Consider the following 22354-nt stretch of genomic DNA (forward strand, 5'->3'; position numbering starts at 1 on the left):
CCCACGAAATTTAGCCTTTATTTTTCCTTCCAATTTATCAAAATCGAACACGTTGACATTCAAATTGTAGGAAACAATTGCAATAATTTGGTTGTTCACGGTACTTATTATGAGTCTGTACTTTTACATTTATGCTGCATTTGCCTTCCTTCCTACAGAGTTTCCACAAATTAAAAAATCAAGATGAAAAAAATGAATATATTTGTTGCAATATTAGCAAAGATCATAATGACTAGGTTTAAGAATTTCTTAAAGAAAAAGATCTTAGTATGATCATTCTGATAAACTCGCCACCAGGACTTCTCTCTAAACTAAATGCTGTCCTTGATGCAAAACCAAAAGAAAACTTTTATGAGCACTATAAAATTAAGAAGAGTAATTATCAGCTTCACAAAATGCTTGCACTTTGAATTCATTTATATAAGAGGATTACAAAAAGAGATGCCAAAAGACTAAAAATAGCAAAAATTGAAATTGTGCAGATTCCATGGTGGTGTCACCTGTGGCATAAGTGCATACCAGTTTACCGGTGAACAATAACAAGATGGGAGATAAAGATGGACAAAATCTATTACCTTTATTTAAGTTCACCACATCGCATACAAAAGCTGATGGAAGTCGAACTAATCCTTTAGTTTTGCCGAGTTTTAAAGGGAGGGAGAGAGGCAAAAGAGGATTTCGATGAAAAAATAATTGCATCCTAACTTTGAGAGAAAATAACTAGGAAAATTTATACAAGGACTCAAAGCATGGTGTCCCCATTTATGCCTAAAATGTCAACTTGACGAGGCAATGGTACTGGGTATTTTGTACTCTCCATCTCTTCCCTCCTATCTTTTATAACGCACCCTTCAAAATCTCAAGATAACACTAAAGAAGAAAAAAATCTGGGCAGTAGTTAGTAAACCTAGTTCAAGCAAACATTCAACCACCTATTTAGTGTGACTAATCACAATTAATCTAGAAAAGGAAAGCAACAATCACAATAACCTCAAAATCCAAATGCTTTCTGATCCTCCTCATCGTCGTCAATGAAATATATCTGATTTGGATCCCCCTCCTTAATTGCCTCGACTCGCCTCTGCAGCCGTCTAAGAACCCCATCAATCGCCAAATCAAACGCATCTTTCACACCTTTAAAATCGTCACCACCTCCATGTTCCATGTACATAACTCTAGGCGCCATCTCCAATACTCTCTCCCTCATTCTCCTCACCTTCTCCTCAGGAATTGCCTCGAGCACATCGGCAATATGTACCCCACCAAATACGACCTCCTCTTTCGGTATGAAGACCGAGAACTCATCATACCTATCAAAGAGAGAATGTAATTAAATTTTCCCATTCAGTCTTATGTTTCATACAGTGCTTCAGGACAACCATACCTTGATTTTGGCAGGTGCCACCCATATGGCTTCTTTGCCGAGGACACCTCAAAGAACACAGGTATGCACCCGGCAATAATGGAGCTGAATGCAGACCGACGGGTCGGGGTGTCACTTGGAGGCTGGAGGCAAAACTTAGATTTCAACATAGGAACTATGGAGAGGAGCGGGTCATTGGTACACACACCTGCAGAGCAGTCAACTAGAGTGCATAAATCGGTGCGGTTAGCACATTGAGAGATGATGGTGGATCGAATGTTGGGCCGGGAAGTGGGGGAGGCAGCAGCTTTTACATTCGCGCGACCTCCTGCAAAGAGCATTAGAGTTGTACGTATCGACCTGGCAGCACGAAAGAGCCAGTCATTGAGCCGAGGCAAGGAAGAAGGATGAAATGAAGTCATATGTGGGATGGCATGTTCTTGCCATGGCCATGGCCGTGAATCGAGGGTTAACATGGTGAAATTCACAAACTCAGGACGGCGCAAAAAGGAGGTGCCCCAAGAAACCGGATTGGCCTCTGGGTTCTGGTTATAATCCCATGCCACACCCGCAAGGATGAGAAAAATGTCATGGCCATGGTGGCGAGAGAGAACCTGGGGATGGTTCGAATGGAGGTACTGGTAAAGTGCAAGGCCGTGGAGAGAGGAGGAATTGAAAAGGGGAGGCGAATAAAGGAAAGGAAGGGCGTCAAGGGAGGCATAGTAAGGAAGGAAGATGGCGTCGGCGTCAGCAGCAGAGGCGGAGAGGCAGGGGTAGGTAGAGAGAAGGCGGTGGTAGAAGAACGGTTCGAGGAAGCGGGGCTCAGTGCGGAACCAGCAGGGAAATCGGTCGAGAATGCGAGGTCCGAGGAAGTGGTTGTCGACGAATTCGCAAAAAGGTTGAGAGTCGGAGAGGGCGAGGAAGGAGGCATTGCATAAGAGGAGGAGGTCGGAGTTGAAGCGGGGAGGAAGGGGGAGGATGTGGATCCGACGACCAGCGCAGGAGTCGGCAAGAGAGGTGGTAATGCTGAGGGAGGAAAGGAATAGGAAGAGGAGGGGAGGGGGAATGGGGATTGGTTTTGCCATGGCGGGGGACAGACAGGATCTTGCAGAGATGCTAGTTGAGAGAGTTTTGGAAAGGAAGCTTGTTTTATGGGCCGGGCCAAGTGGATATTATCAGGCTCCTAATATTGCTCTTTAGATATTAGTCGGAAGTGGGCCGCCAAGTCCATTGTTACGAAATTATATTGATGGGTTTTACGGATATAGAAATTTATAAATTATTTACGAAACTCCAATTCATGATAAAATATTAGAATTATTTTAAGAACAATGCTGAAATAAATTTTAGTTGTATCGTTAAAAAAAGTTATTGGAAATTATATATTTCTTTCTAAGAATAATAATATTAATATAAGAGTAGAACTAGGGTGTTCTTAAGATCGCCAAGTCCTTTTGTGAACTGAACTCTAAAATCTATCGGATTGGCTTTCAATGACGAATTCAAACCGTTTAAATCCTTCTACCTTACGAGTGATGCATCTACATGCAAAAAAATTTAAATTTTAAAATAATTTTGTATAGAGTCAATTGGTCAAGAGGCGTCCAAAAAATGAATGCATTAAAATTAATTTATAAACCTTCTAATTTTGAGCACTTTACTTTATAATAAATTAATTCGAAACTTTAAAATTTTCACATGTAAACGCATCACTTATAAGGTAGAAGGATTTCAACGGTTTAAATTCGTCGTTTGAAGCCAATTTAATAGATTTTAGAGTTGAGTTCACAAATAGCCTTGATGAACTTAGGAACATCCTAGTTCTACTCTTAATATAATTAAATAAAACTTATTAAACAATAATATACAATACTAATTAAATATTATTTATTTACTACGATTTTGCTCACAAACTTGTTATTCAAAAATCAAAGAAATCAAATACAAATTATATTAACAAATTGATTATTAAGATGATTAATAATAAAATGACTAAAGACATAAAAGTAAAACAAAGTTAACAAAGAATATCATTTGCTCAATTTTTTAAGAAAAGAGATAAACGAGCATTCATGGAAAAAAAAAATAGAACGAGTGAATTTTATTTTTCAATAAAAATAAATATAATATGATATTTTCTTCCGAACAACTTTGGAAATTTTATCCGTGGAAAAAAAACTGCTCCACACATCAGAACAAAACCTAATTGTAATCAAGGTTCTAAATAGCGATTATCGCGTCATCGCTCTTAAGGTCCGAAAAAATTATGGCGCAATTATTGCGCAACGATAGCTAGCTATTTAGAACTCCGATAAAAAAAAAAAAAAAAAAGTCAAAATCAGCTATTGTGCAACTAAAACTAGCTGTTTAGAACCCTGATTGTAACTCTAGTTTCTATTGAAGCCAAGTATCCAAACCGCTTAATCATGTGCTAAATAAATTTGAAACTTTAAAATTTTTGCATGTGCATATATCACTCACGAAGTACATGAATTTCAATATTTGAATTCGTAGTTCATAGTCAATCCGATAGCTTTTTGGAGATGTGCTCACCAGCTCCTCTTGGTGAGCACATCACACCCTAGTTTTGTTCTAAATTTTGTAGTACGTAGGAAGAGATATGCGCAATTAAAATACGAAATTAATTTTTACGAAACAAAATATTGCAATTATTATCATTTGTGAGGGCTGATATGCAACATGGACAAATTCTTACACAACCAACGTTAGCGACCTTGCATAAATATAATACGTTACATGTGACTCATAATCATAATTAATTGCTAACTAAGGTCGAAGCAATGCGAGACTTTAAGTCTAATCTATTAAAAAATAAAACAACCGAATACAATTAATACAATTATTCCAAGTGTAGAGTGTATTATGTAAAAGAAGAAGAAGTACGTACTGTGTATTTTTATAAGAAAGCAGCTAACAGTCCTTCCAAAATCTCCGGATATTTTTAACTAATTCTGTAAACATCAATACTAAATCATGTAAACATCAATACTAAATTCTGTAAACTAATTCAACAAATCCTGTAAACATAAAAACGCGTGACAGCTGTTGGGGGCCACCTTCTGTGAACATACACATAATATCATGTAAACATACACATATTATCCTGTAAACATACACATATTATCATATAAACATACACATATAATTCTGTAAACATACATATTGTACTTGAAATTATAGCAGTTGAAATTATGGCAATTGTGACAATTAAAAACGCGTCAGAACTAAGCTAAAAAAGAAAGACTTTTATACACGGAGATTTTTGAAGGACTGTAGCCCAGAAGATATTACTTTTTTTCTTTTTATAAGTAAGACGACAGTCATAAGCGAGAGAACTAAAACATACTTTTCGTCGAAATTTGTTTTCCATTTCATCTTTGGAGAAATCTCAAACCTAAATGCCGACCATTATTTTTCTTTTCTTTTTAATATTTTTTAAGAGTACGTCTGCTGACTGCTGTCCAAATGCAATCCACGTAATTCATACGTAAAACCGGCTTATGAATTAGTTGGCGACAGCTTGCTAGATTGAATGAGTTCATTTTCTCTTGTTTGTTTTTTTACTAAAAAGAAGAAGTTGAATTTGTCGTCACCACCTCAACATTAATTTATAATAGCCAACGTGCGTCGTAACCTAACAAAAATGTTTCTATATATAATTAGAGTTAGGCTGGGTTGCTATGGATAGCATAGTGGCCTCTATGCTACGGCTCAATATTCGAGTTTTCAAAATTCAAACGGTCGATCCGAACCGTTCATCTTATTCTCCGTATTAATATCTGCTTGGAGACCAAATTTTACATTTTTATGAATTTTTTTACTATTTATTAAGTATTTTACAAAATTGTTGATCCAACGGTGGCTGCACAAAACAGTAAAACCGTTGGATTAGCGATTTTCAAAGTGGCTTAATAAATAGTAAAAAAATTCAGAAAATTATAAAATTTGGTCTCCAAGCAGATATTAATATGGAGAATAATATGAACGGTTCGGATCGACCGTTTGAATTTTGAAAACTCGAATATTGAGCCGTAGCATAGAGGCCACTATGCTATCCATAGCAACCCAGCCTAACTCATATAATTATATATCAACACCTAACCGGATCGACCAATACATGCCTCTCTCTCATTTGAATGTGCTGTCTACACTCTACAGTCGAGGATGCATTTATGCTTAAGGTGGTCCCTCGTCGGATTCAGTAGAATATTCTACCGTATGGAATGAAAAATCATCACCGTTCGTATTAATATACACAAATTGTAAATAGTTTAGTGTCAATCTTAAAGATTATTTGAAAATCACATTAGAAACTTAGGATTAATATTATCTGCATTGCTTAATACAAAACTGGAGAAATTATTGATCCTTCTAGAAACCACACGTCAACATGCTTACGTAATATATTCAGAGCATATGACAATCTAGATGATCGTTGTTGTAACTAAATTAGTACATTTCAAGTGTCAAAATTTACTATAACTGGCCAGGCCCACAGAATCAAGATTCCACCAAGTTTTTCAAATTTATGTTCCAATTAATAAAAAAATGAAAATCTCAAAATACAAAACTAAGAAGGTTCTCAAATTTTTTTTTTTTTTTTTAAAATATGAGTTGAAAATTAAGACATCCGACACATTTCAAACCATGTGCATTAATACAGATGATTTCTTTAGTTTGTGAATTTCAAATCCACGACCTCCTACTTTGAGGTCAAGCAACTTAAGAAGGTTCTGAAAGTTATATACTTGTATATGTTTTTCTGGTTAGGTGGTCTTGTCATTAAAAATATATATATATATTGAAATGTCATCTAATGTGGTATTCTTTGAACGAAGCAAGTACAGTTCTTTTTCCAGTTAATACATTGCTTGACATTTTCTTTTTCTTTTTTCTTATGTGGAAATGATATTTCTTTACGTTTAATTGAGTGAAAGGTAGACTTCAAGATTTTAATTTTTTTTTTTTATATTGAGCTGAAAATTTAATTTCTAAACAACATCTCTCATGCAGAAAACTTTCGATCCGTTTTGCTGATAGATCACGGATTTATTTTGATTATTATTATTTTTTTGAATATTTGTAAACAGCCACAAAAAATTTAGTCATTTACTAGCAGTAAAATTTGGAATTTTTTATCGACACACTAGTTTTAAGTTATATTTCAGTTTTCAAAGGGAAGATTATTTTATTGGTCAGGACAATTTATTTCACGCTTGCCCCAATTGACAGTACGTAGTGTCTCACTTGTAAACAGAGGTGAATTCACGTTTAATGAATGAATAGGTCAATCGACCTTCATTTATTTTCAATTTTTTTATATTTATACTCTATTTTAATATACTTTAAATTAAAATATTATGAATAGTGTGAAATTGATCTCATTCGTAGTAGAAATTTTTTATATATTTGACTTTCATTCACATTTGACTTCTATAGTCTGAAAGTCTAGCTCCGCCCCTGCTTGTAAATGTCATTTTATTGATATAAATTATACGTGAATTCTATATATATAGAATTATGTCAAATATGAATCTCATATAAATTTGAATTTTTGTAGATCCCACACGTACAAAAATATAAGGGGAATTTTATGTACATCCCTTAAAAACTTTGAAATTACATATTTTCCCTTTAAAAACTTCGTAATATATATCATATTTACCATTTTAAAACTTCAAAAACTCAAAAATTTACTCTTTTAATGTCTTTTCTATTAAAATTAATTTTAAATTTATAAAGTACCCATATCTTACCCTTCATTAATAATATAAAAAAAATGTAGTGTGTTATAGAAAAATGACGGTCTTCTAATTGAACAGTTTCCAAGGGAAAATTGATCATTTATCTACTTCTGACGCCTCACGCTTATACAATGACATTTAAGTATACGCTTGTGTAAGTGTCAGAAGTACAAAAATGTAAAATATGGATACTTTATAAATTTTAAATGAGTTTCAATAGTAAAACAATAAAATGAATAAATTTGTGAGTTTTTGAAACTTGAAAGATAAATATTATATTATGAATATACTCAATTTCCAAGTTTTTTAGGGGTATACATGAAGCTCCCCCAAAAATATAAAATAACGTAACACACTATACATGATGCGTGAATTCAAGACAAAAATATTCCGTACCAAGACAAGTATTCTTCTATTAAAAAAATCACAACATATGAAAGATTTGATTAAATAAGGTAAAAAAAAAAAAAAAAGTTGCTCCTAGCACTCTTCACATTTACCCAAGACAGTTTATCAATGACAAAACAACAATAATAATAAAACTTTAAGAAGGAAAATTGTTTCAAGGTTAATTTGTTCCTCATATTTTTACCAAATCTTGCCGCGCATAATGAATTTCGACTGGATCATGTCTATGGCATATGAGTGAACTAAGAAGCATGAAGTAATTCTTTATCATTAAATATTGTTTAAAATCACCAAATATCAAGTCATTATTATGACCCATGGGGTATATTAATTGAGAATGGTTCAAATGTCTTCATTTTTTGTGTCTCCATCATACCTTTCTTTAAAAGAATTTTAATAAATTAAATTTTAAAACTAAATAGTCAAAATAAAACTGTTGGATATGATTTAAATCATTTTATCTATGCAGTGTAAAAATTTATGACATTTGAACTTTATTTTGGTTGTCATCAAGAGCTTGTAAAAATATACTAATGTGGATAATTTCAAGACGTTGATTTTTTAAATGATTGATTCACATGAAAATAAAATCGAAACGTGATATATTTTTTATGAGCACATAGAGAAAATAACATAGATCACATTCAACGGTTTTATTTTAACGTTTATGATTATTTTGATTTATTAATGCTTTTAAAAATAGAGATACGATGGAGGCATAAAAAATGAATGCATTTGAACCTTCCTCATATTAATTTCATATATTTTTAATGTGATATGACATTTTATTAAATTTGTACCGAGTCTTGCCGCGTTTATCAACATTCTTAATTAAAAATCCTCTCTAGTCTACAATTGGATGGTAAGTGAATTTTGATTTGGTCATGTACTATGCATGGCTTAGAGAGTGAACAAAGAAAAATTATAATTTTTCATATAATTTTAATGTAATTTGATATTTCATTAAAAATTTTATTAAATGTAGAATGCTGTAAAATTTTAAATTATTTGATGAATTTATGATGAGCGTAATGTATAGATTATATTATAATTATTGAATTTTCAATCAAGTTATTTTTACGATTAACAAGATTACCAAATTAATTACTTGTCTAAAACTCTCCACCATTACGTATTTTAAAGTTATTTAGTGCCAGCATGGATATATTTTCTGACATTAGATACAAATTATGCCTCAGTTAATTAAGATTTCAGAAAAAAAAAAAAAAAAAGGAATTAATGGTACCTAGAACCATTTAATATTTGATGTCTAAGTATTCAATTTTAACCTTCCGATTATAATTAAAAGTTCCAAACGACCTTCGTCACCTAATTAGACGGCTCATTGACATTGACACAATATTAATGGGGCCACTTTAATAAAACAAAACAGAAAAAAACAGAATCACATTTGTCTTGTGTTATTTAAAACAAATCACATTTGTCTTTTGTTATTTTAAAATAACAGTGGCTGCGAACAGCGATGTCAGCTGGTGACGTTGACGTATCTTGTAGGCCCCTCTGCTTCTAAGTTTTCTAAATTTAATTTTTGACGGTCTAATTTCAATCCGCTGCTAGACTTAGGGGGTATGCTTTGAGATTCGTGCCATGTTAAGAGAACGGACACTCCTAAATTCAAGCTCTTGGAGGTTTGAGGGGGCATCGTGGATCCTTATTTAATATTCTATAGACGTTTGAAACCCACTTCTAAGCCTACGGGCCTTTTGAATCAAAAAAAAAAAAAAAAATCTACTTATGAATTAAAAATCAATTTCAATAAAAGTACGTTATTACCCTTAAATAACTCTAATGATCTTGCTTTAAATTTAGAAAATCAACTAAGCTGTCAATTATCTTCACTACCTATTACTTCCTTAGATGTCCCCTTACACTGGAAAGAAAAAAAAAAAAAAAAATTCAAACTCAAGATCGGCAGCCCCTGATTAACAAAGTAGAAAATAAATTACAAGCCTAGAAAGGAAATTTACTATCTTTAGGTGGCAAAATTTAACATGTTAAATTATGTTCTATTAGCAATTCTCTTATATTGGTTGTTCATTTATAGACTCCCTGTTAATATTAGACAACAAATAGATAAAATTAGAAGAATTTTTTTTTTACCATAATAACTCCTCCATTTAGGAAAAAATATCACCTAGTCAAATGGGAGCAAGTATACCTTGGTAAGGATCAAGGTGGCCTAGGGGTAATGAAATTAGAAAGAAGGAATGATACTTTAGGTTTAAGGATTCAACTATCTCAGGTAAATGGAAGGAAATATTAAAAGACAAATATGGCCCTTCATAATTTCAATCAATAGATATTCCTCCTTCTGGTCTGATATTTTATTTATAAAACATATAGTAGAACTTGGTATTAATAGATCAGTAGGAAATGGTAAATGCACTCATTTTTGCCTTGATAGATGGGCAGGTGAAAGTTCCCTTCACTGTATATATCCAAATCTCTTTCAAATTTCAAGTGATCCCCTTATATCAGTTTCCACTGTCTTTAGAAATCCCCTTCACATCTCCCTACAATTCTGCCAAATCTCATCTTATGCCACAAATGTTGAATAATTTAGGGCCTGTTCTGTTAGTTTATAATAATCTAGAAGTCAATAATACGATAATTTATCATAAAGCTTTGTTCATGAATTGAATGTTTATTTATATATCATTTTGTTGCCTTGAGTATTATTAAATTTATGGATCATTTCGAGTTCATGACTGAAATTGTGAAACTCCATAATATAGATGATATATACTCTTAAAATGTCACTGACCAAGGTAATTAGCAGGAACACTAATTACCGCGATAAGGTTAGTATGTGGATTAAAAGATGGTTAAGTTTTACAAACCACCTGACACGAGATGTCATTTTAATCACATAGATACATGTTCTAGGAACATGGTATTTGACAGACCCCGAATGAAACATTAAATAGAATTGTGTTCGTGTCATTTATGTTTTCATTCAGTGTCACGTTCTACAGTATGAGGTATTTATCGTTCCCACTGAGAAATATGTATGTGTGATTGTTATCCACCGTTGTCCGTAAAAAGCAGTCATAACGGTAGCTTTTCCATATGTATAGCTTAGCTGAGGAAGTGATAGTTTACCAAGAATACTATTTGTCCCTCGTATCTCTATACGAGTTATAGCATCACTGGGCCCCTTGATAGAGTTAGATTATCTGCTAGCGGTATAATTACAAGAGTAATTATATTTGATAATCTGCTCAAGATCAAGAAAAGATTCAGTTAGCAAGGATGACACACATCTACCTTGAAACTGATCTGATAGCTATGAGACAGAAGAACAGACACAAGTAAATTGTTTACTGGATCGTGATATTGTACAGTACAGCATCATCTGTGTAATTGGATGGTCATGATGTGTTGCCAGATGCCACCCATGATTATAGAAGTTAAAACAGTTTTAACTCTATTGACCAACATAACACAGATCATATTGGGTCACACCATATAGGAGTTAATCGGAGAATCTTATTGTTATTGATTATAAATTGGTTATGATCAATAGTAAGATGGTTATAATTAATTATACGTGTTATAATTAAATTATAAATGTTATGTAAAAATAACAAGCAAAAACATTGGTTAATTTATAAACGTGTGTGACACGTTGTATAAAAGTTAACCGGTTAATTTATAAATGTGCAGGACACATTGTATAAATTATCGAAACAACAACCGCAAGAAAAATATATATAATTGTTCAGAATAATTATACGAATATTATTTGTGTTCGGGCCGAGGGCATTCGGGTCTTTTCAGATTCGTCCTTATCCGCATGACATGTCATCGATCCTATCCAGATGACACATCATCGATACCGAAACAAACAACCGAAGAAATATATATATAATTGTTCAGAATAATTATACGAATATTATTTGTATTCGGGCCGAGGGCATTCGGGTCTTTTCAGATCCGTGCTTATCCGCATGACATGTCATCGATCCTATCCAGATGACACGTCATCGATCTTATCCACATGACACCTCACCCCCTAGGTGGCATGCCTTGTCATAGGGGTATTTTGGTCTTTTCACACCATTTTAGAGGCTATAAATAGAGGGGTGCATGAAAGGATTAAATAACTAATTCATTCGTACCGGTTTTGTGTCGAAACGGATCGGTATTTTCTCTCTTTCTCGGTTTCTCTTTCAAATAGTGTTTTGGTTGAGAAAATAAAGTTATACGTACTTGACGTATAATCTTGCGGGTTGTTGTGGAGTATATTTACGGGATCGATGAATAGTGTTTTATCGAATTTAGCGGTATGTCAGTTTTGCATATTGATGAAACTGAGCAACCGAAAATTCGTGTTTACGGGTTTTCGTCTTTTTCCCGTGAATAGTGTTTTTGCAGAATTCCGCGATTTACAATATTTCTGGCAGAAGAAATAAACCGCTCTCTGGTTAGTCCTGGTGGATAACCGATAGAGGTATCACACGTGTGATACTCCGAGTCAATTTCTTCCCTGGTGAGGCTCTACTCGCTCGGTCTGCATTCCAACTATGATTTGGAAACAAGGTATAAATATGTTATATTAATCTATTTAATTGGTAAGTAGATTAAAGTTTTAGAAATCAATCATGGAGTAGATCTGTAAAAGGATTAAATTGGGTTTTGATGTCAAAGGAATACTGAAGGTGGACCGCCTTGGAAAGTTTCCTGACATACCCCGTTTAATCCTGAGCTTAAGTTGGCTGTAGAAATTTTTGTTCTACGGTCATTCCGCAACTTCAGCCTAAAAGGGGTTTTGGTTAGCACCGCGAAACCCCAACATGTTCGGTGTCCCTATTGAGAATAGGAATAGGAACTGAAAATTACTGTTCACGTTGGAAAAAAAAAATTCAATCTGAGTGAAATTATTTTTTCTCTCATGTGAACAGTAACACGCCAAACAGGGCCTTAGAGTTTTTATATGGGAAATTTTACAAAGTGCCTTCTTTTTCAAAACATAGAACAAAAGACCATCCTTTCAAAATTATTAACAAAATGTCCTTGTGGACCCCACTTATTCCATCTCTTTCCCTCCCTCTTCCTTCTCTCTATTTACTTCAATTTATTTTTTGCTAATGTAAAATATACAATTGTGATTTTATTTAAGTTTTGAATAGCTTTTTATTTTTTATGTGTATAAATGATTTAGAATAAAAAAATTACGTGTGAAATTTTATTTGCTAAAATCAGAAATATAATATTAGTGGATACGTAGAATATATATATATATATATATATATATATATATATATATATATATATATATATTTTTATTTGAAAAATATACATATGGATTTTTTAAAAATTATTATAAGACATGGTATTAACTTATTTTATAAAATCTAACATATAAATATTTTTAACATACGCCATTTTATCTAGTTTATTTGGTATAAAATTTAATATTCTTAGTTTTCACAACTATGAGAATTTCATCACATCACATGTTAAGAAAATTTAGCGAAGTACTTATGCTTCAATAAAAATATACTAATTATGCATATGATATAATCTTAATAAATTTAGAAATAAATAACCAATGCAGAAATAATGCCAACAACTTTGAATCGGTTACAATGCAAGTAATACGACTCGCTAGTAAATACATTATGGTGAAAAATTAAGCTGAATTTGATAATTAATCGGACCAGATATGCACTTCAAAGGTGTAAAAAATGTATCCCAAACCATCACACCACTCATTGCTATAGTATTTGAACTCAATATATTTTGCAACCGACCATACTCCAGACAGTGTGGTCGGATGCTGACGAATACGTATTCCGATAAGTATTATGTGCCACAAATACAATAGTTCAATTTTTTTTGACTAATTGATACCCTATCCGTCCGACAAGCGCATACCATTATTAATTTACAACACTGATATGGAGAACATTAGTACACTGTGTTGCTCATAATCAGTCTGTTTTATGGAGAAATTTAATTGCATTTTTTATATGTACGATTAACATGCATTAATTAGCATTATCTCTCGAAATCTACTGATTTGACATGTGATCACAAATCCGTTACTTGTGCAAGGCTGCAAGCGACTCGACAAGGTCAGAAATTATTAAAAATGGTAAATACCGGTCTTAGACTTGTGTGTTAAACTTGTGTACTTTTAAAAAATCATATAATAGTGTTCAGAAGATCATAGTAAGATTTTATGTACATGTAAAATGAAGCACTTTGATCAAAGAAGATTTTGGATTTGACATAAACATTAACCCAAATCCAAAATATAGTATATACTTTGAACAGCCAAGTAATTAATAGGAACTAATAATTAGTCAAGTATATGATCTTATTTGGAAGATTTGCAAACCCAGTCAAGATTAAAAAAATATAATTTCTTTCCAAGCAATATATATGGTTTTGTTGTTCTTGTCATCAATATTCTCCAGATATGATACAGATCCAACTACTATATACTGGAAAATTTTACAAAGTGCCTTTCTTTTTCAAAATATAGAACAAAATACTTTTCTTTCAAAAAATTTAACAAAATGTCCTTGTGGACCTCACTATTTCCTTCTCTCTTCTCCCTATTTACTCCCGTTTATTTTTTGCTAATGTAAAATATACAATCGTGATTTTATTTAAGCTTTCAATAGCTTTTATTTTTTATATTTGTATAAATGATTTAGAATAAAAAAATTACGTGTTAAGAATAATTTAGTGAGATACTTATGCTTCAACAAAAATATACTAATTATGTATATGATATTATTTTAAGGAATTAAGAAATAAATAACCAATGCAAAAAATAATGCCAACAGCTTTGAATCAGTTACAATGCAAGTAATACGACTCGCCAGTAAATACATTATGGTGAAAAATTAAAAACTAAACTTTGCTGAATCTGATAATTAATTGGACCAGATATGCACTTCGAAGGTGTAAAAAATGTATCCCAAACCATCACACCACTCATTGCTATAGTATTCGAACTCAATATGTTTTGCATTGGTTATATATTTTTTAATTTATTAAGATTATATCATATACATAATTAGTATATTTTTATTGAAGCATAAGTACCTCACTAAATTTTCTTAACATGTGATGTGATGAAATTCTCATAGTTGTGAAAACTAACAAAATTAAATTTTATACCGAATAAATTAGATAAAATGTCGTATGTTAAAAATATTTATATGTTAGATTTTATAAAATAAGTTAATATCATGTTTTATAATAATTTTTAAAAAACCCATACGTATATTCTTCAAACAAAAAAAAAATATATTCTACGTATCCACTAATACTATACTTTTTTATTTTAGCAAATAAAATTTCACACATAATTTTTTCATTCTAAATTATTTATACACATAAAAAATAAAAGCTATTCAAAACTTAAATAGAATCACAATTGTATATTTTACATTAGCAAAAAATAAATGAAAGTAAATAGGGAGAAGGGAGAGGGAGAGAAAGAGTGGGAACAACTGGGGTTCACAAGGGTATTTTGTTAATAATTTTAGAATGAGGATATTTTGTTCTATGTTTTGAAAAAGAAATGCACTTTGTAAAATTTTCTTTTTTATATGAAGCAAAATGCTAAATAACTCAACGTTTCGGCCTGAATTATTCATCGTTTAAATCAGCAATGAATAATTCATTAATGAGAAAATTGGTTATTTACCACTCCAAAACTTTTAAATTTGAAATTATAATAATGCTATTCTAAACTTCATTAATTTTTAATTTTGTCACTCCAAATAATTAATAACTAAAATACCCTCTTGTTCTTCTCCTGCCTCCTCTTCTTCTTTATATTCTCCTCCCATGATCATGACCATGTCAAAAACGGAAAAAAAAAAACTCTCAAATTTAATGAAATGAGGTTGTGCTGCATACATTTATAAAACCATTTGTTTGAAATAATAGATTAAATCTGATATCTAGTAATGACAGCATCATCCCCAATTAAAAAAATCACTTTGAAAATTGTATAGTCGGTAAAAAAATTTATTGTATATATACCAAAAAGGTTGTACTACTAAAAAAATAATAAAAATCCATGGAGTAAAAAAAAAATGCAGGATCAGTGCAATTATTTTGGTTAGTTTAAGCACATTATACAAGGAACTATTGACCGTCCAATTTGATCCTACGACATGGCCATGGCTATGGAAGGAGAATATAAAGAAGAAGAGGAGGCAGGAGAAGAAGAAGAGGAGAAGAAGGGAGGGTATTTTAGTCATTAATTATTTAGAATGGTAAAATTAAAAATTAATGAAATTTAGAGTGGTATTATTACAATTTCAAATTTCATGATGATATTTTTCAAATTTAAAGGTTTTGGAGTGGCAAATAACCAATTTTCCCTTCATTAATTCAGCAAGTAAAAACGTTGAATAATTCTAGCAAGTAAAAACGTTGAATAATTCAGCGTTCTCAGGCCGGTAAAAATGATTAAAAATTAAGTGTTTGTGGTATAAAATGATATTTAAAAGATTTGATATAGGTTTAATTTGTTTTTGTTTTTGTTTTTGTTGAATAATTCAGCGTTCTCAGGCCGGTAAAAACTAAGAAAGTTCACCAATGAGTTAATGACAGACAACAATCATGAAATTTTAATTAAGAAAGAGAAACACACATCTTTATAGTTGATTCCTTCTCTCAAATTTACCAAGTCTGTAATCTCTAGTTGGATGATAATGGAAACTTTGATTGGGTCATGTTTTATGGCTAATAAGGTGAACAGGGAACAATTAAGCCATTATTTGTCATTAATATAATTAAAAATCACTAAATATTACGTCATTCTATGGCTTATGGGGTATACCAATTTTTATATGTTTGTAATGTAATGCAATTTGATATATTTCTTTAAATGTAGATTGTTGTAAATTTTAAATCAGTTGATGAAAGATAAAACCTACATCACATTTGATTATCTTTTAATTTACGATGAACATTATGTATAAATTATATTATAATTCTGATGTAATTATTTAATCTTAATAGTCCAATTATGATTAAATAGTTTGAAACATATATTATTACTTGGAGAAGAGTTTCAATACCTCGTGCCTTTCATACCTCATTATACTTCATATTTTATATCTTTATTTTTATAGTTCAAACTGTCGATCCGAATCGCTTAACACGATATCCATACTAAAATATGCTTGGGATGAAATTTTATAATTTTTTGAAACTTTTTTACTATTTTCTAAGATAGGTAGAAAATCACTATTTTTAAACAGTAAAAAAAAGGAGATTTTGTATGTATCTTTAAAAGAAGTAAAAAAATTATAAAATTTCATCTCCATACATATTTTAGTATGAATATTATGTTGAGCAATTCGGATCGACAGTTTGAACTTTTAAAACAAAGATATAAAATATGATATTATTTAATAAAGTTCCAAACAACCTTCAACACCAGTCTAATTAGACGGCTCATTAACGCCCCTATAATGTTAATGGGGTCACTTTAATAAAACCAATAAACACTTACTAAAATAAAATAAAACCAATAAACAGAATCACATTTGTCTTGTGTTATTTAAAAATAACCATGGCTGCGTAGATGTCAACCTCTGCTTCTAAGTTTTCTAAATTTAAATATTGATGGGTCTCTTTCTCTCTGTGGTGGCGTCGTGGATCCGAGGTGGATACTTATTTAATAATGTAGCTAAGGAATAAAATATTGCGACTATAAAATGGGAAGATTTGTTAGTAATTGTTTGACTATAAAGAGCCGCGGGAAGAAACAGGTTCAATTTTCTTTGTTTTTTTTTTAATCATTTTAGCCCTTTTCTTTTACCATGTCGGCATGTCCATATACGGAAATTGCTTATTTTAACCATGAACTTTGCAAAAATTCAATTTTAGTCCAGTCCCCGCAAAAATGGAAAATGCCTCTTGATTATAAAAGCTGAAAAATGCAATATGTGTAAACGGATGGAATTCGGAGCGGTTAATTCTTAGAATAATTATTTCAATCCCCACACTCCAGTACCGCATTGTACCCCCATCTCTTAAACAGATTTTAACTTCCCATAAACTAACTTAACTAACTAGTTTAATTAAATTTATTCACAACACTATGATCTTCCAAGTTTAATTAAATTCATGGGTATAAATACTTGAAAGATAATAAATTAATACTTGCATGTCTAACTTGATATAACTATATAGAGGGACCACTCAAACTACATGGGAGAAGAATCATACACGTTTTTAGAGGTGAGTTTTTTTTTCAATATCTTCCACATTTCTCACGTTCTATGAGGAATTTTATGAATCTAAAACCATGAACGTATTCTACGCAATTTTATCTTTCAAATGAGATCCATAATGACGTACTTTCGGATTCATTGTCACACAAGTATTTATACCTCATTGTGCAAGTATTTATACCTCATCGTGCAAGTATTTATACCTATACTTGTAAGTATTTTATCCCTAATCGTGGACCCCGCATCTTCGCATCACATTTCCCTAATCGTCCCTGCGTCAACCTTTATCTAACAAAAATAGTTGACCACATAGGTATAAATATTTCCGGGCATAGGTATAAATACTTGTAATACTTGATATTAATACTTTTAAATGTCAGCAGTGTCGTATGTGAAAAATACTAGGTGTAAATACTTAAATGACGAGGTATAAATACTTGTGTGATGACGAGCTCGAAAGTATGTCATCATGGATCTCATTTGAAAGATAAAATTGCGTAGAAGACGTTCGTGGTTTTAGATTCGCAAAATTCCTTATAGATCATGAGAAATGTGGATGAGATTGAACAAATAAAATTGGGGGATAATGGGGGAATGAGAGTGCGGGTACTCATATCACGTCCCTAATTCTTATATCAAATTTGTATATGTTTTTCAATAGACAAATACGAATAGTAAATAAATATAAAGTTTAAAATTAAATTTGTCTTAAACAGATATGGATACATATACAAAATGAATAATTATCAAATAACCGAATCATAAACTTTAAGTTGCACATGAAAATATAATGAATAAAAAAATAATATAAAGAGATAGGACTCGTTATATTAAAAAATAATTGAGAAAAAAGGATGAAAATAAAAAAACAAATAAAAACTGAAAAAAATGTTTGGAATGGAGAAAAACGGAGAGGAGAAGAAATAAAGATAAAGGCAAAAAAAAAAAAAAAAAGTAACGTAGCTAAGAAGACAAGAAGTAGCACCTACAAATAGTCCAGAGTTCCAGGGCCGGTACTTAAGATTTTGAGGTCCGAAGCGGGATAAAATTTTGAGCCCTTTTATATATACCGGTGTGGTAAAAAAATGGTATTAATGGTCGATTATATGCCTGTTTAATCGTTAACGACGGTTAAAGTGTTACAAATACACTTATTGGAGATATATTAGTGGATTTTTCCAATTAATCGGCCGATTATTCTCTATCATTCTCAATTATTTTGTTTATTCTCGTTTGATCGTCCGTTTATTTTTGTTTATTCCAGTGATTATTTATTTTTATTCCAGTGATTATTTATTTTTATATTGCTTTTTTTTCTGTGACTGTGTGATAATAAGTCTCATAAATCATGTATTGCAGTTTTATTTGTGTTTGGCTATACATCCAATTTTTTTATATTTTTTTTTCTTCTTACTTGCTTTGAATTAATTGATTAATTACTCTATTATTTATATACCATATAGTTTTTCTTACTTACTGATATATTTTTTTCAATTAGTATGACATGTTCATATATGAAATTAAGTTGTTATCACAAACTAAATTTAGTGCTTTTATGTTGTAATGTTTCATGTCTTTCAAATAATATATTATTAGTATTAATTTTTTCAATTAGTACGACATGTTCATATATGAAATTAAGTTGTTATTACAAACTAAATTTAGTGATTTTATGTTGGAATGTTTCATATCTTTCAAATAATATATTATTAGTATTTGAAAACGCTTAATTCTAAAAAAATTTATTAAATAAATATATTGTGCACATGTAAAGTGTGTGTGTATTGTTAAGCGTAGTGTCATGTTATAATAATAGAACTAAGTTAAATTAAGTTTATTTGATAAGTTTGATGACTTAAATTAATTATTTTTAATAAATTATGAATACACACACACACATTTAATAAAAATTCAAAATCGTCCGCATAATTTTGATTAACTGGCCGCATATCGATTAATTGCTTGACGGTATCTTGTTCATTCAACAAACACATATATACTATTATTTACAATACTGACTTATACAATTTTTAGTGGCCAGTACACGTCTGCATCTATTAATCAGATTCGACGAGCCAATGTTGTGCTGGGATGCTCTCAAGCGGCAATGCCTATGTCATATCTTGGTATGCCTTTGACTATTTTCAAACCGAATAGACAGGCATATGTACCTCTGTTGGAGAAAATTCGGATGAGAATTGATGGATGGCAAGGTAAATTCTTATCAAGGGGTGGTAGAATTCAACTCATTAAATCGGTTCTCACTAGTGTTCCAATTTATATGATGACCTCCTTCTTTATTCGGAAATGGGTAATTGGTAAAGTTGAGTAAATGTGTAGGGATTTTTTGTGGGGTCAAATGGTTGGTCAAGGCAGAGGTGTTCATCTTCTAAATTGGGAAACTTGTTGTATGCCAGTTACAAAATACTCCTTATAGGAGGCCGTGAGCAATGGAGGCATGCACATCTCTGGTGTGCTTATGCCCCTACAAAGGTTAAATTCTTTACTTGCCTCTTGCTATATAATAGGATTCTTACACATGAGGTTATGGTAAAACGGGGTTTCAATTGTGATCTTGTGTGTGTGATGTGCTTTATGAATCTAGTGGAGAATGCATTCCATTTGTTTTTTCAATGCAATTATGCTAGACAAGTTTGGGTATGCATGGGATCATTGGTGCAATTGGATGTTTCGGCAGATAGGTTGTGGGAGGCATCTTGGAGTAGTTACAAGGTGGTGGGCAGGGAGTCTAAACGGGTATGGATGACCCGGGTTATGGCTGTTCTATGGGGTGTGTGGAAACAACGGAATGCATATATTTTCAGGCGTCAATGCAAACCACCATGGTTGTTGGCACGTGATATCAAGGAAGAGACAGAAATGTGGTTGAAATGTTGTAGAGGTGTAGCTATACTTGGTTAAGAGAAGGGGAGGGGGGTGTTGTTCTTTTATTTTTATTTTTTCTTTAGATTCAGAAGTTGTAAACACATCTATTATTGTACACTTGGTAGTCGCTAACTGGATATCAAAAAAAAAAAAAGACTTATACAATTTTTTTTTATTTATATACCAATAGATTATACATATTTATAGAAAAGTTTGAGCTCTAATATATTATTTATTTTTAATATGTACATATTAATTTTTTTAATATATGAAAAAAAAATTGAGGCCCTCTCGAATTTTGGGGTCTGGAGCGGTTGCCCTGGCTACCCAGCATCAGGGCCAGCCCTGGGAGCTCATGCCAAATTATAGTTCCATACTTGCTATTTAAATGGACTTGAGACGTATATATGTATCTTGGACGCTATTGTTGAAGTGATTTTGGGTTTAGATTCTCTATAGGGTTCGAGGATATATTCAAATATATGTTTTTTTTACGGGTCAGAAAATTTATCTGAATTCTGATCCGAATCTTTTCCGAATTTTTAATAAATATATATAACTGTATCATAAAAAACTTCGGAGTGAATTCGGACCATATAAGTTTGTTTAATTTTTTTTTTTTAGAAAATATAAAAATGATGGGCTCTGAGTGAACAAATTGCCGACAATACTTTTTAGAGGAGGGTTTAAATGCCTCCATGTTTTTGTGCCTCCATCATGCCTCCATCTCCCTCCATCATTTTCAAAGTTCAAACAGTCGATCCGAACCGCTCAACCTAAACTCCATACTAAAATATGTTTGGAGACCAAATTTTATATTTTTAGGAATTTTTTTACTATTTTTTTAGATAGGTAGAAAAATACTGTTTTTAGATGGTTCAGATTTACTGATTTTGTACCTATCTAAAAAAATAGTAAAAAAATTCCTAAAAATATAAAATTTGGTCTCCAAACACATTTTAGTATGGAGGTTAGGTTGAGCGGTTCGGATCGACTGTTTAAACTTTGAAAATAATGGAGGGAGATGGAGGCATGATGGAGGCACAAAAACATGGAGGCATTTGAACCCTCCTCTACTTTTTATGGGTTATAATTAATTGCAGTAATATTATCGGTTTCTACTTTCTCTACCTCCATAATCTTGGTATTTTCGACTTTGCAGGGGTACCGGAGAAAAATGCCCTTTAATAAATAAATATTTACATAGGCTGACCTGCTTGCACTAGAAGGTATTGCCGGTGGATGTCACATCGTACAGGCGTCGTAGAATAACGTACAGTTGGAATCCTTTGACTTGTTTGCTATAATTTTTTTTTATAAACCATAATTAGAAAAAAAAAATTATGAAACTAACCTGATTTTTTTTTTAAATCATAAAAATTGAAATGTCATTTTGGTTCTCTATTTTTTTGAACTGAATTGTTATTTCGGTTCCAGCCATTTTCACAGATTTTGAGAAAAAAATACGTTGAAAAATTGTAAAAATACATGAAACCGAATTGTCATTTCGGTCCCAAAAAAAAAAGAAAAAAAAATTGAAGACCGCTTATGATTTTTGTAAAAAAAAAGAAGAAGTAATCACGTAGGTTTCACAAAAATCTTTTTTTCTAATTATGGTTTATAAAAAAAATTCCTTGTTTGCTGAGGTCTTGAATTAGTTTGTGTTTACGCGTTGTTATTCGGCTTATTATTCT

At 31.6% G+C, this 22354-nt stretch overlaps 1 protein-coding gene across 3 annotated transcripts; it reads right to left on the minus strand.

The window, feature by feature from the left end:
- Positions 1-184: 184 nt before the first annotated feature.
- On the minus strand, positions 185-2473 carry LOC144551591 (Exostosin family protein). 3 transcript variants are annotated; one of them, XM_078299622.1, is made up of 3 exons: positions 1385-2473; positions 991-1310; positions 185-318 (listed from the first exon to the last, which is right to left on the minus strand). In XM_078299622.1, the coding sequence occupies exons 1-2, from the start codon at positions 2446-2448 to the stop codon at positions 992-994; spliced, it is 1383 nt and encodes a 460-aa protein (XP_078155748.1). In that variant the 5' UTR covers positions 2449-2473; the 3' UTR covers positions 185-318; position 991. The 3 variants fall into 3 exon arrangements, with proteins under 3 accessions (XP_078155748.1, XP_078155747.1, XP_078155746.1); XM_078299621.1 differs by having other exon boundaries at positions 185-358; XM_078299620.1 differs by lacking the exon at positions 185-318 and having other exon boundaries at positions 560-1310.
- Between the last annotated feature and the right edge of the window lie 19881 nt (positions 2474-22354).

This window comes from Carex rostrata, chromosome 3 (assembly GCF_964058835.1).
Source record: "Carex rostrata chromosome 3, lpCarRost1.2, whole genome shotgun sequence".
Classification (NCBI taxonomy): domain Eukaryota; kingdom Viridiplantae; phylum Streptophyta; class Magnoliopsida; order Poales; family Cyperaceae; genus Carex; species Carex rostrata.